General features: G+C 29.1%; 1 protein-coding gene across 1 annotated transcript in view; it reads left to right on the forward strand.

Moving 5' to 3' along the window:
* LOC108684721 (outer dense fiber protein 3-like) overlaps positions 1-261 on the forward strand; it is a 9,046-nt gene extending 8,785 nt beyond the window's left edge. Inside the window, exon 4 of the mRNA XM_018189186.1 lies at positions 1-261. Coding sequence (XP_018044675.1) covers positions 1-261 — 261 coding nt within the window.
* The last annotated feature ends 16,059 nt before the right edge of the window (positions 262-16,320 follow it).

Here is a 16,320-nt window from a genome sequence, read left to right on the forward strand (position 1 = left end):
ATTGGTTATCGTAAGATACACAAAGAAATTTTGAAGAGTCCAGGCCCAGCCACGTACATCAAAATAAATTATGATATGATAAAACGACGGAGTCCAGCATATAGTCTAAAAGGAAGACACATTTTATCAGAAAGACATCGCAGTCCTGCACCAATCTTTTATCCATTGTATGATACACGAAAACGTTCACCTATGTATTCATTTGGTATAAAACATAGTGAATGCGCCGGAATACCTATGACACAGCTAGATGAGGATTAATTTTATAATTAAATATTGTATATAAACATTTTGTTATAGTATTTTTTATATTTGCATAATAAATGTGGCTATACATTATGATATAATAATATAATAGTGTAGCACACTATTTGTGGATAAGTAGGGCGGATTAAGAGTGTGGTCGAATTGCCGTTACGAATTCTTTGAAGCATTTGATTAATTAATCGGAAGAAAGACTTTTACTAATTGAATCAAAAAACAATTAAAAAATGCTTCGAATCATTCATTCAAGCAGCAACTTGACCACACTCAAAATTAAACAAAAAAGAGTAATTGTTAATACTTGATTTATATTTTAACCCTAAAATCCTAAAATTTAGCCAATAGCACTACCAATCCCAATTAGTCAATCCTAACTGAAATCTGTATTCAATTGGCTGAATTTTAGGATTAAGACCGAAGCATAAACCAGGCATTCATCTAATATATATTTATACTTCGATTTTACCACGATGTAAGAATAAAAATGCGGGATCTACAATAGAAGTTATAGCGGTTATAGTGTGCTTTTCAATTACTTAATACATCTTAATACAAATGTACACAAGAATACACAAAGTATAACATTGGTCTAGTTTCCACCGAGGATTTAAACCGGATTAAAATGTAAGAACTAGCCAACTACAGTCGAGTATTTCCCTGTTACAGTCGAACGACAGGGGAATTGTGCACGATTCAATTGGAATAGAATGTGTACGCTGTGCACGATTGAGACAATATAACTACATCAATAGCGACAGCATAATGAAAAAAAGGTGAAGTATTCCCGCGCGCAGTAGGAGAATGAATTTAGGTAATGAATTTGGTTTGATTGGCTATTTTAGCATGCAATCCTATTAAACGTAGGAAAGTGCATATTGGAGGAAATTTGATTGATTATTTCCAATATTGTTATCGCCCAAGATTGGATAAGTTAATGTTTTTTTAAAACTAAATTAAGTTAAAGTTAATGACTTATAAAATATGATTTATAAAATTATTAAAATTAAGTTGAAAGTTGAATAAAGAATTAACTTAATAAAAGTTAAGATTAAATTAAGTTTAAAAAAAAGTTCATTTTGAAAAAAATTATTTTTGAGATTGTCCTAATTTTTTTTTAATTTAGAGATTACTTTAAATAACCCTTAAAAATATAGATTAAGCAGATTTAATTTTATATCCACATGTACGTTACTTATATATAATAAGTCAATAATCACATTATGTGTTTTTATCAAAACATCTTTATCAAAATCTTATGAGAGAGAAAGGATATATGTTTGCATTATTTCTCTTTCTTTAACCTTTATCTAACGTTTTTTAATGACTGAAACGACTATTCATGTTTATGACTACATCGACTAAATATGTATTAAAAAATATATGTAAAAATTTAGAAAATGGGTGAATGTGCATCTCTGTTCTATAACAATTCTCCATCTAAGGCTCATTTCATATTTATTTCATATTTACTGAAATATAACGTTTGCAATACCTAAAATTAGTATGATTCAAATATAAGCGGGAATTGACAAAATCTAGCGAGTCAATAAAAACTGGCTAGCGTAGAGTGTGACTCTTATTATAGTCTCTCATCATAAAATCATTGAACTTTTTCTAAATTAATTCTCTAATGTTTAAGACTTTATAAAAAAAAATATTAGCATTAAGAAAGATAGAAAAATTTTCAATTTAAAAAAGTTAATACATTAAAGTTTAAAATTTTTATTAATTAAATTAAGTTAAAAATTAATGCATTTAAAATTAATTAAGTTAAGTTAAAAGTTATTAATTTTTTAACTTTTTTTTAACTTTTAACATTTCAGCTAGTTACTATCCAATTTTACCTTGCTATTGTCTGTATGCGCAATGTTTCATCTTACATTCTTCCCACCATAAGCGACAGTATGAGCAAACGAAGGATTCAGTTTTGTTCTGCGCATGCGTTGCCTGTAAAATCAAGAATATGGCGGATTGTCATAGCTTAAAACTGTGGCGACGATGGATGAGATACAATAAATTATAATTGAGAGCTAAGTGAATATTGTATATAATTACACATATTAAGATGAATAAAATAGATGGAATTTTTTGTACTTTTGCTACATGCAAAAATATTAATAGAGGAGCTAGAAACAAAATATTATATAGGTATGGGAAAAAGTTCGTGGCGTTTCTCCCGTTAGATGGCATTAAAAAAACGTCACGAACTTTTTCCCATATCTAATATGTTTTTTTCAATTTTCTAAGGATATTAAAAAATACTTATCCACTAGAGCAAAACATCTTAAAGATTTATGGCGTCTTAAATTAATCGAATCGATGTCGATTCCATTATCATTTCTACTTGGGAAGAGATCTTAAAGTTTTGTGTCCCAATTTTAAACATTGTGCTATCTGAAATTGTCAATAAATTGTTGACTTACAAATATCATATTTCATATACTATTTTATGATTTCATTTGATTCATTCCAAAAATACACTACTCAATAAAAAATAGGGAACACTTTAGAACACGCTCAAAATTGCATAATATTCAGAATTTGATTGATTCTTTATGGAGATATACGGATACAAATGGATACCCGTCAAAATCTGAAAAATTTTTGACAAACTTTACGAAGATCTGTGGCATGAAGTAAAATTCAAAAATGCGATTTACGGCAGTCGAAGAAGTGAATCTTTACTTTCAATTTGATTTTTTATTGAGTATTGTACTTTTTTCATCGATATTGAACGTTGAAGCAAAACTGATCATTGATAGGGTATCCACTTGTATGGGGAATTTTGATGGAGATCCATTTGTATATCTCTCTTCTGTATATCTCCATAAAGAATCAGTCATATCGAAATATTAATTATCGATTTCGAAAGTAGAGACTTCAAGCTTTCAAATGCTTTTTTGATTTTTTTGTCTGCGATAATTTTTCACCGTGTTACGGTGTTCTGAATATTACGCAATTTTGAACGTGTTCTAAAGTGTTCCCTATTTTTTGTTAAGTAGTATATATTGAAATTAGAAACAAAAAAATAGATTTATATTAATATATAGAGTGATATATGTAAAACCATATATAGAATTTAACCGAATTTTAAAAATACTTTAAATATGCGAAATACTGCAACATCTCTTGATGCCGTTCAAAGCGGTCCGTAAAACCTTCAACATATCTGACAGTCACGTGATCAGTGATCTGATATCAAAGAAGTCGACACTATTGTTACTACTGTATGTAGTTATACTGTGATTGAGATCCGTTTCAGATAGAGTTAGATTAAATATAGCTTTTTCTGCGTATTAAACAAAAAAAAAAGTAAAAATGCCGGCCACTCAACCTCATTTATAGTTAGTAATATGTAATTGTCACTAGAAAACACAAGCTTACACAGCCCTCGGCTGAGTACTGGGAGTCTATTCTTGAACTTTTCGCAATGTTACGAGTGCGCACAGTTCGAATGATAAAAATGCATATATGCATTCTACGGTATTCTTGAACATTAATAAATAATACTCGTAATTGGAAACATATTCGGTTGATTTACATTTGGTACCGTCGAAAAATTATGTACTTTCTACAAATATCATTCAGAAATACGACGTACAAAAAGATAGTACTTCATATTTTTATATTAATTGATAGAACTTAAAGAAATGTATGTATACATAAAAATGTTTTTATTAATTAAAAATTTTTTATAATTTTTTGTTAGCACATACATATGAGACCATTTTTATGCCAACAAAAGATATATTATTATATTTAATGTGTAAGTTAGAATTAGCAGGAAAATATTACTTGTTATTTTTAATAATTTTTTCTCATTCTTAGAAATAAATATTTTCTAAAATTGGAAATGTAACATACTATATAATTTTTGAAAATCCAAATGTAACAAAAATGTTTCAAATTTTTTATCTACTTGACAAATAGTTGTCATAAAGTTTTACTAGTAATGAGACAAGTATAATATTTATGTCTTCTTCTTTCTGAGATTTCCACATTTTCTACAGCATCCATAATCGGCGCATTTATTATAATATCGTTGTTATTTTAAATCCATGTCTATTTTTGCCTTTATTTTTGTCGTTTTTGATCCTCATCAAATGTGAAACGTATGACCATGGAATATAGAGAATAGGAGGCCAAACTTACATGGCCGTGGTTTTTTGAATTAATTTGATCGAGATGTCGCTTTCGTTCCACCACACCGTTCTCGCATGATAGGTCATACCAATTTTACATGAAGAATATTCCATTTTTCATGTAAAATTAAAACTCAGTTTTAATGACAATTTACGTCTTCCTGTTACTGCCAAAGCATGCTGTCAAAGAATAACATTTCTATTCTTGAGAAGCGTGAACATACATAACAAGGTTATGTGTTTGGTTACATTGTGTGTATGCATAAGCGTATATGAGAGGAGTTTTGCGATTGCCGCCTACCGAGCACCAATACTAATTTAGAAACTTGATTTTGACTACATTTTTCAAAACCTAGTTCTCCTCTAGGTCTCCTCTATATTCCATGATGGATTACCTCATCAAAATACAACGAGGATCAGAGCCATTAATCACAAAAGACAAAAAACCATGAGGGATACGATCCATTCGTTGCATCGTATACGCACCGGCAGAAACGGTGTCCCCTGGCGTTCAGTGCGCGGCGCTACATACTCGTATTGAAGCGCACACGAACGTGCTGGAAACGCGGAGGATGCGAGGAGCGCGAAGAGAGAAAGTAGTGGGGGAGTGTTCCGATATTCTACCTTTAGCGCAAGGCGCACGATTAAAAAAGAAAATGTAATTGAACGTGATGTCGACTTACGCTATATATAGTGTCCTTTCGCTATCTTTGCACATTGCAAATTTATAAATGCAGGCAAATCTATTACAATGAGTCTCAAAATTACATGTAATGTTGTAATTATGCACATAAATTTTTTACAGTATTAAAAATTTTTGCATAATTACATTTTGTGCATAATAATAACATTTTGTGCATAATTGTGCACAATAACATTTTGTGCATAATAAAATAATTATTATGAATATTGACGAGAAACACCGGGATATCTCACTGATACTAGTAACACAAATGTGTAAAACAGCGAAAGGACATCGCGAGCCGACATCACGTCCAATTACGCTTTCTCTCTCACATAAACATTGCATACATGTTGCACTTACGATTGTCAAGAATAGTAAATTTTCCGCCTTTAACAATGAAATCATTATACTTATAATTTCTAGTTTATGATTATCGATACACACAATGTAATTTATCGTTATAGATTCCGCTATATATATATATATATTATATATGTGCGTGCGTGTGGTGTGTGTGTATGTGTGTGTGTGTGTGTGTGTGTGTGTGTGTGAGAGAGAGAGAGAGAGAGAGATTGTAACCAATACTGGATTTATATAATAAGAATATATATCTGTGAAATTGTTAAGCTACATTTGTCCATCAATTCATGATGAAATATTGCTATATAAAGTAATATTAGGTATGGGAAAAAGTTCGTGGTGTTTTTTTAATGCCATCTAACGGGAAAAACGCCACGAACTTTTTCCCACACCTAATATATGAAGTAATTGAAACTAAAGAGAATTTAACGCAAATTAAAATGTCGCACAATTCGTGTCATACCTGTATTATTACTGTATTACTAATAAAGATGATCAGAATTACAGTGCATAATAATAGTGTATAAAATAAGCAATGTTAAGACCAGAACTCCAAAGATATAAAATTTGTCATATACTTCCGTGTTTCTTGAAAACTTATTTCGAATTATACAGTATCAAGCAACGAAAAAAATCATCTAATGTGAGTGATGCGAAAATTAAAAGGAAAAGGAAAAGATGACGGGAAACATTCAGGAAGGAAAAAGTACTTGTATAACGGAGAATATATTTCTGGTAATGATTCTGTGTCGCTTTGTAAATTAAATCCATTCTTTTGTCTCTTTATAAAAATCATCTCTGAAGTCAATCTTTGTTGTAAGATGATTCCCTGTCTAAAATTTTAACCTTGTTCCAATCAAAGTTATACTCAAGTGAAATCCGATGATTAAATATGACACTTGGAGAACCTGATTTTTTATTAATATCCGATGAATGCTCTGCAATTCATGTTTTCAATTACGCTTCAATTGCCTTCTTGTCCAATGTATGATGCATCACAATCGCATGAGATCCTATAAACAACATCATGGTGTGATGTTGTCTCAAGAATATCTTTTCCAATTGTGATGTATTTTATCAGAGTATTCGGAATCGCCGGTTTTAAATTGACACTTCTAGCTATGTTGGAAAAAAATTCAGAGATGGTTCTTACAAAAGATACAGTTAAGTACTTGTTAGAGTCTTTAGTTCGAATTTTGGACTTAATCTTATAAAAATGGAACTTAATTCTCATCTGGATTATGGAGAATATAAAAGGAAGAAGATATTCGTTTCTCAACAAAATATGTATTAGGTGTATAACTTTGCTTCCGCCGTTTTTTTTCCGAAATTCGAGACTTTATTTTAAAAAACTGATTATACATTTCAAAGTATTGTCCATCGCTGGCCACTACTTTCTCCCATCTTTCGGGTAGCGTACGAATCCCGCGTTGAAAAAACTGGTCATCTTTTGAGGCTATCCACGAATCGATCCAATTTTTTACTTCTTCATAAGACCGGAAGTGCTGGTCAGCCAGGCCGTGTGCCATTGATCGAAACAAGTGATAATCAGAGGGAGCAACGTCTGGAGAATACGGCGGGTGTGGTAGGACTTCCCATTTCAATGTTTCCAAGTATGTCTTGATCATTTTCGCAACATGGGGTCGAGCATTGTCATGCTGCAAAATCACTTTATCGTGTCTCTCGTTGTATTGCGGCCGTTTGTCTTTCAATGCTCGACTCAAACGCATCAATTGCATCCGATCGCCTGTGATTGTTTCAGTCGGTTTTAACAGTTCATAATACACTACGCCGAGCTGGTCCCACCAGAGCACGACCTTGGACATCAAAATCACCGTTCTTGAAACCATTCACGATACATTCTTTCACTAATAGCGACCTCACCATAAGTATTTGAGAACATTCGATGAGCCTCAGCCGCAGATTTCTTCATATTGAAGCAAAAAATTAAAACTTCCCGCAAATGACGAGAATTTGGCTCGTAAACTGACATTTTCAATCGAGAATAACTTTATGATGCAGACACAAATCGACACTAATGTTTCTATGGGGTTATATTGACAGATGCCCAAGTTTATTGTATGACGTCTATGATCTATTTATTTCGATCACCACTTACCGCTAAAGCCATTTATAGGAAAACGACGGAAGCAAAGTTGTACACCTAATATCATATAAATAATTCTTATAATGAAATTTCGGGTGGAATAAAAAAAAATTTTGTCAAATAAACTAAAAATTACATTTCTTTTATGACAGAATGTTGTGAGTGAAAATTCAAATATCTTTCAGAAAATGTAGGATTTATATAATAAGAATATATATCTGTGAAATTGTTATTATCTTAGTTATTATTATTAATATCTTAGGTTTCTTCCTTTCTCCTAAACTGTCGACAAATACAAACATGAGCCATTCTCACATGCACATGAAGCAGGCGTTTTCTGTGTAAGATTTATAGTCCAGTTTAAGGCTAACTGAATAAAAACAGAAATATAAGATATTATATTTATATTATTACACAAACAATTCAAATGTTTTAATCATTTTCACTCTTTCAAATATTTTCAAAGTAGAATATAGGAGATTGATGATCATTTCAGCAGTGGTTTCAAATTCCTCCAACTGTGTGTAATATTGGACCATGTAGTTCTCGAATGCATTAATGTTACAAAGAATCACTTTAACTCTATATACAGTACGTATATGTAGTACGAACGAAACTTTGGCTGTTTACACTGAAATAGAAATAACATTTCTATTCAGTTAAGAAGACAATCAATTTTTTTAATTACCTTATTCCCTAAAGAAAAATAGTTTTTTAGACTTCTAAAAAAATGTAGTAAATATTAACATAATAAGCATCTTGTAAATGTTCATATAACGTTTATTAAATGTTTATTAAATGATGTTTATTAAATGATTTAAAAAACATCACAAATTTTAAACCTTTCTATGAAATTTGTATTCTTCAACCACGTTAAATTTTAGAGAATTCAAGAGAAAAGAAATAATTCAAAATATAATAATACGCTGCAGATTTTTAATTTCCAAATAAATAATCGTTGAATATAATGCGTTATTATAAATATCACCCGGAATAATTATTTCGGACATCTTTTGCATTAATAAACATCTTTTTTTTTAAGTTAGCCAATGAGCAAAGTATCTAAAATCAGCGCATAAAACAATTTTAAGATATTTTTAAGAATTTTTTCTGAGAAACATCTTCATAAAGATATTTCATAAAGAACTCTGAAAAATATTTACATATTAATAATATTATAATAGATAAAGAAATAAAAATTAGAATTGATGATAAAGCTGTCTTATGTGTCAATTTTAACCGTTAATTCGGCAATTTTTAGAAATTAATATCTCGTTAACTATTGCGAAAATTACAAATTGATAGAGAAATTTGACTCAATTTAGTTCGCTCTACCTGCTCATGAGATTATGCGGACATTACTAGACATCCTGTATACATACAATTATATGGTAGATGACTTACAACTACAGATACTGTACTTATTTACAGTATCGAATTAAATTTTTGAATGTTAAAAACGAACTGTAACCAAAAAATTTCAATGTTAGGTTTCCAACATAATTAAGTTTTAATGTTTAAAAAAATGACTTCTTTTACGACATTTGACATTCTTTTGTAAAGAAAGTTAACATTATCTTGAAATTCTTATTAAAATTTGTTATTATGATGAATGTATTATTCATGTTCTATAAAATACATTTTTTAAAATTTACCTTTTATACTTTGTAATCGTGCAATAAAGAATTTAAATACATGATTTTTCTGATTATAAATTGATTATCGAGAAATATATACAAATATAACTCTTTTTTTAGAAATGTGTACACGCATGTGTGTGTACTATACGTACACACACACACACACACACACACGCACGCACGCACGCACGCACGCACGCACACACACACACACACGCACGCACACACACACACGCACGCGCGTGCGCACACACACACACACACACACACACACACACACACACATGCACGCATGCACGCATGCCCATATATATATTTAATGGAATCTATAACGATAAATTACATTGTGTATATCGATAGTCATACACATAAACTAGAAATTATAAGTATAATGATTTCATATTGTTTGATTATTAAAGGCGAAAAATTTACTGTCTTAGAAAAATTCTGTATTTGAATCCTTCATAACGAGACTAAAAAGTAAAATAATGAGATGAGAAGAATACATTTTGTAGAGGATATAAACAATACATTGACTTCTGATTACAATTTCGAGATAACATTAATCTATTTTTACAAGAACATTTTAAACAAAAGAGTCATTTTTGCACATTAAATCTCAGTTATTTCGAAAACCTGATGTGCTAGTGAAATTTAACTTGTGGCATTTTCAGCATCCAAAAATTTATAAAAAAAAATACCTTATCAGATCAAAAGAAATATTTTTTTGTAAATTAATATTATCTTTATTCATAGTTTGTGAATATATATAGCACCATTTATCGACATTACGATTTTATCGACAGTGGCGAAAATGTGATACGTAGTTCACATCAATAAAAAAATTATAAATTTATAAAATTGATGTTGTGCCGCTAGTTACGGTGACTTTCGCCTATCACATGAAAAAGGCCGCCATGGCTCCTCTCAGATTTCTCTCTGACAGGAGTGACGGGCTAAAGCTGATTTGACTTTGGATATCTCACGTGGTAGGATTCTGAAGCTCTGAATGGGCTGCCAACTTCAGATAATATAATCTTCATCTTCTTATGTAGTTATATATTCATATACGAACACTAATATGATTCCTATTGAACGAGACAGGGAAAGAGAGCGAGCCTAATGTTTTCGCTCTGGACTCTTATTCTTGAAAAGTATAGCATATGAAAAAATAGGGAAATATAGTAGGTGTTACATATACTATAGCATTTCCTTAGTTTTTCGTGTGCTATACTTTTTAAGAATAGAGGTCCTGCATCTATTCTGTAACTCTTAACCCAAATGTCGTTATCATTATAACGCCACTGCGCAGCTTTTTTACCATGATGAAAGAACTGCAGCGTTATAATGACAACGAAATTTGCATTAAGAGTTACAGAATAGGCCTACTGGTTGCTGTACAAGCGACTGAAGACTGAAAATGTTTTCTCAACGATCTCGGCCACTCGGTGTATATCAGTATAAGGACATTCAAGATAACATATAAGTTTTAATAAATTTTAAGTAATCATCTATCTTTCCCATTAATGTATAATAGCAAAATTGATTTTAAAATACGATAGTTTACAAGATATTAATTATTTTCAATTTCCCATGTGTGTTATATATCACGTTTATAAATACAATATGTAAATATGGTCGTGCACAGGCAGTTAAATGGAAATTCCACGTTCAAATTCTACGTCTTCTTTTTTTTCTTTTTTTTCTTTTTTATTAAATATTATAAATAAATTAAATCTTCATTGTGTCAGTGAGTAGTAAAAAATTCAAACTAAAACTACTTCTTTGTTCAAATGGAATCATGAGTTAAAGTTTTCATAATTACGTTATATAAAGTCAAATGATTGATGTACCTTAGCCAAAATTGAATGTTCTGAAGTATATCTATGTATACATATAAAAAATAAATTAATAATTATAAGAAAATTCAATTTAATAACAAATTTTATGAAAAGATTATATTCAAATAGACCAAATAATAAAAATGCTTTGTGTCAGAGTAATTCCAAATTAATTTAAAGCTCTTAGTGTTTAATAGTAAAATAAGTAGGAAAGAGAGAGAGAGAGAGAGAGAGAGAGAGAGAGAGAGAGAAATAATATGAATTTTACAATGAAAATAAATTCATCAGATGGAATGCTTTTCTTTTCAATATAATAATTCTAGCCCTGATTTTTATACTTTGTATTGCAATAAAGCGTTATGTCTTCCTACAAATGCAGACAATGCAAGACAGTGATCATGTTATCCTTATCGAATAACAAAGATGTAATGATACACTGTCAAACCGTATCTACTCGAGATTTGGTATGAAAATCTTTTCTGGCTTTTTGTAGCAGAAAGCAATAAGGAACAAGGTTATAACAGGCGTCACTGCGAATTGTGAATTTTTGTGTAATATTGTATATGCACATATTTGAGTATATAACAGTATGTAAATGTTATTTTATAACTACGCATACATTGTAAATACATATGTACAAAAAAAAATATTTTCTATAAACAATTTCTATGAACAAATTAATGTTTCTTGTAATAAATTAACAGTAGCAATATGATCTAATATTAATATTTTCAAGTAATTAAGTACGATAGCATATAATCGAATTTTAAAGGAAATTATAGAGTATTAAATTTATTTTAAAAGAATAAATGGACGTTTTATCCTTGGACATTAGATTCTTCTATAGCAAATAAATTACTTTTTCATGATTTCCTCCGAATATATTAAAATATTAATATATTAAAATATATTAAAATATTTTAAATATTCTGTATTTGTCTTTACAAAAAAACTTAATGATTTTGTATATATATAAATTGATAAAACATCATAAAAGAATTTATATAATTAACTATTGAATTATTAATTTTTTAGTCGAATTAAAATTTCTACCAGATAGACATCAATTATTATAATTAGTCATTTAACAAGTTACAAATCTACATATTTATAAAATCAGCATGTAAATATGTAGATTTGTAGTAATAATTATTTATTGTATTATATATTGTATTTTACATAGTTATATTACACAGTTATATTAGTAAAAAAAATTAAAGAGATCATTATATGAGTACTTTTAGAAATTTATAAAAGCGCAAAATATAAAAAGTGTTCTTCAATGACTAATTTTGTAACAATAACGAATTGAAAACGTAAAAATTAACTTTATTCTCCCAGACAGCACAGAATATTTATAAAATATTTTAAATACTCTATCTACTGGCCTGATTAGTCGAATAATCTCTTAAAATAAATATTAAAATAATAATAGAATTATTTTCTCTTTCTCCTAGTTTTCTTCTTAATTTTGATATAAAAATATAAATAAATATATTATATAAAGTAATACAATAAAATTTTAAGATTAAATAAGTTCTTTACCTCCGATTACATCAACGTTAATTTTAAGTGCGGCTTAAAACTTTCTTTGTTCCTGTCTCTTTTCGATTTTAAAACGAAACAGAAAGAGTTTTAAGTTTCGCTTAAAATCAATGGTGCAACCGGCCGTTAGTGCATTAATACAAGAAATATTTCAAATAAAAATGTTTTAATAAATAATTTACTAATTTAACAATAACTTCTCTTCATACATTATATATCCAAATGTTAATTAATTAATTCAATGTTTAATTTAGTTTATACTATGCTTTCATTGTAAAATATTAGCTTTTTATTACAAGCTTTTATTTATGTGTTGAGATAAAAAACCACTCTCCTAATACTGAAATTATTTTCATAAACAAAACAACTTTTAAATAGAAATTGAAATTGACGAATGCGTTAGGGAAGACATTATCACTATTTCTGTTATTCCATCTTTTGTTTATTAGATGTAAAACAAGAACAGCATGGAAAAGAGATAAAATGAAGTTGATTTCATCATCTAACATCATATAACATAATTGGGTGCTTCTGATAACCTAAGTTTAGATTAGTTCCACCGAACTTGAATTAGGACCGAAAAATATGATATAATCATCTAGTACTTTCATGATTCATAACAACTCAATGTTGTCTTGTATGCTATGAGTTGAATTAGTTAACCTATTTATATGTTCAATTTTTTTACCTCTAGATGGACATTACTCGAATTGGGCATTACAAACATTTACTCAATTACAAGCAGAACAAAATGTTTACTACAGATAAATTTATTGAAGAAACAATGTTGGTATATTTCTGTTAAATATATATATAATTATATGAAAGCAGGGATAAAAATAACATTATTATTTTTACCGTTTTTTTCTAATAACGATTTGATAATTTTTAATTTAATTTGTTAGTTATTATCATAATTTACAATGTAAATTAAGATAATAACTAACTTTAAAATTGGAAGAAGATAATTTTCGAAGATTAATTTGTCATCATCATACATTTATTGGAAAAAAGTAGCTCATTACTTGGAATGAGTTAAAGATAAAAGTAACAGCTCGATGCGTTAAAAATAATAAGTTATTTTTTTTAAATAATGAATAGTAGAGACAAGTTACTTTTCAAAAGTAATTCTTCTAATCTTAATTTTTATAACGTTATTGTCAAATCGTTGTTATAGATAGTACCAATAAAAATAATGGTTCTTTTTCTTGTATATAAGTTTTAATTATTGTTATCTATTCAAATAGTAATATTTTTAAATTTAATTGCAGAGTTCAATGGTGACAAAATTATTGTTAGAAATACAAAAAAAAAATACAGAAATCTTTACAAATTTTTATGGAAAATTGAACAAAAATATATGGAAAAATATTGCTGCATCTATGAACATCTATGGCTATAACTTAATTGCTAACAATGTTATATTAACTTGACTGCTGACATTGTTACATTAAATGGACCAATATGAAAAAAAAAGTACAAAACAATTAAAGATGCAAAGAAACAAACTGGTACAGCAAAACAAACTTGGGAATATTATTAATGATATGTTAGGAAAAAATCCTGCAATTGCATCATTGTCCATTGTATAATATACGTGGTTTTACAGTAAATGAAAATGTTTTACATTTATCTGATGAGGAACAATGTGAAAAAAACGAACAAAATTTTTATACATTTTAGTTGATATTAAATCTAACATCAACTAATGTTTTAAAGAACAGGCAAACAAGAAAAAGAAAATCAAAAACATCTGTCTGGATGGAAAAATTAATAGAACAAAGAGAAAGACATCATCAAGAAAATTATAATCAAAGAGAGGCTTTTATCTTTATTAGAAAAAAGTTCAAGACATTAAACAGGAAAGAAAAAATTATATTTAAAAAGAAAATATATGTAAAGTAAATATTAATAAGCAATGTTAACTTAGGAAAGTATAGGAAATATAAATTTATTATTTTAGATATTGATGAAAACGATAAATTTTTTAGTTGCATTAAATAAAAAAATAATGCTATTTAAAAATGCAAAATGTTATATTAAAATTAATATATTATGATATATTATTAGCACAATATTGTGATTCATTTACTTATTATATTCCTTTATTAGGTTCTTTTTTTACGTTCGTTTAATTTTTTTATGTTTTAATAAATCTGATCATTCTTTATGTAAGTTAAAAGTATTTATATATCATAATTAATAAAATAAGATCGTTATTATTTGTTACCTGTGCAAGTTCCTAAAAAATATACATTCCAAAATATTAAGAAATATATTGGGAAAAAGTTCGTGGCGATTTTTTAGTAAAATTAAAGTGTTTTTCTTAGAGTATTGAAATCAATTTATTTAAACCAAATATGCTCCATTATTTTCTATAATATTTTGCCATTTTTGGAACAGAGCCATAATTCCATCGCGATAGAACTTCTGTGGTTTCTGATCGAAAAACTGCTTCAAGTGATTTTCACAGGCCTCTTTTGAAGCTAGCTTTACACCATTAAAAGAGTTCTGCAGAGACCTAAACAAATGATAATCTGAGGGTGCTATATCAGGACTATACGGTGGATGCATTAAAACTTCCCAGCCAAGCTCTCGTAATTTTTGCCGAGTCATCAAAGATGTGTGTGATCGAGCGTTGTCGTGATGGAAGACGACATCTCTCCTATTGATTAATTCTGGCCGCTTCCTCTCAATTGCTTGTTGTAATCTCTGCAATTGTTCACAGTAGAGTTCGGAATTAATTGTTTGATTGGACGATAACAGCTCATAGTGAACGATTCCCTTCCAGTCCCACTACACACACAATATCACCTTCTTCTTCGTCAATCCAGGTTTTGCGATTGTTTGCGCCTTCTCTCTTTTCTTTATCCACGATCTTTTTCTAGTTGGATTGTCGTAGGTGATCTATTTTTCATGATCTAGTTATCATTCTCTTCAGAAATGGCTCAATTTCATTCCGTTTCAGTAGCGTATCACAAATGTTAATTAGATCCATCATGTTCCTAACACTCAACTCGTGAGCAACCCAAATATCGAACTTCTTTTTGTATCTAGCTTTGTGTAAATGATTTAAAACTGTTTTGTGGTCGATGCCTAGTTCTCTGGCAATCTCCACAGTGCTCACATGCTTATCACGCTCGACTTTTACCATGATTTCATCAGACTTTTCAGTGATTGTTCGAACCGGAGCGAGGTTCATCTTTCACATCGAAATTTCCAGCACGAAAGCGAGCGAACCATTTTCGTGCTGCTGATTTTGATAGAGTATCTTCATCGTAAATAGCAAATTTTTTCACAAGCCTATGCAGCATCTTGCTTTTATCATAGTGATACTGCAAAATGTAGCGAATTTTTTCCTTATTTATTTCCATTTTCAAAATAAAATAACTTTTGATCCACTTCACCGATTTCAATCTTTTTCAGTTCAAAACAAAGGTTAAAATGTCACTTTAAACGCACGTCTAGTGTTGCCGATGTGATTAGTAGTTGCCGACTACTGAGCATTTAATGCCATCTAGTGGGAAAAACGCCACGAACTTTTTTCCCCACCCAATATTAAACCTTTAACTACTGAACTTAACAATGATATATTTTTATATCATCAGCCTCATATTCTTTTTCCTTCAACATTACGTAAAAATATTTATTAAGGTGTATGTCATAATTCTGCTAATATAAAAAATTTATAATTATTTTATAATTTAAAAATTTTGTTTTGTAATAATATTATATT

Source organism: Atta colombica, unplaced genomic scaffold, assembly GCF_001594045.1.
Source record: "Atta colombica isolate Treedump-2 unplaced genomic scaffold, Acol1.0 scaffold139, whole genome shotgun sequence".
NCBI classification, from domain to species: Eukaryota; Metazoa; Arthropoda; class Insecta; order Hymenoptera; family Formicidae; genus Atta; species Atta colombica.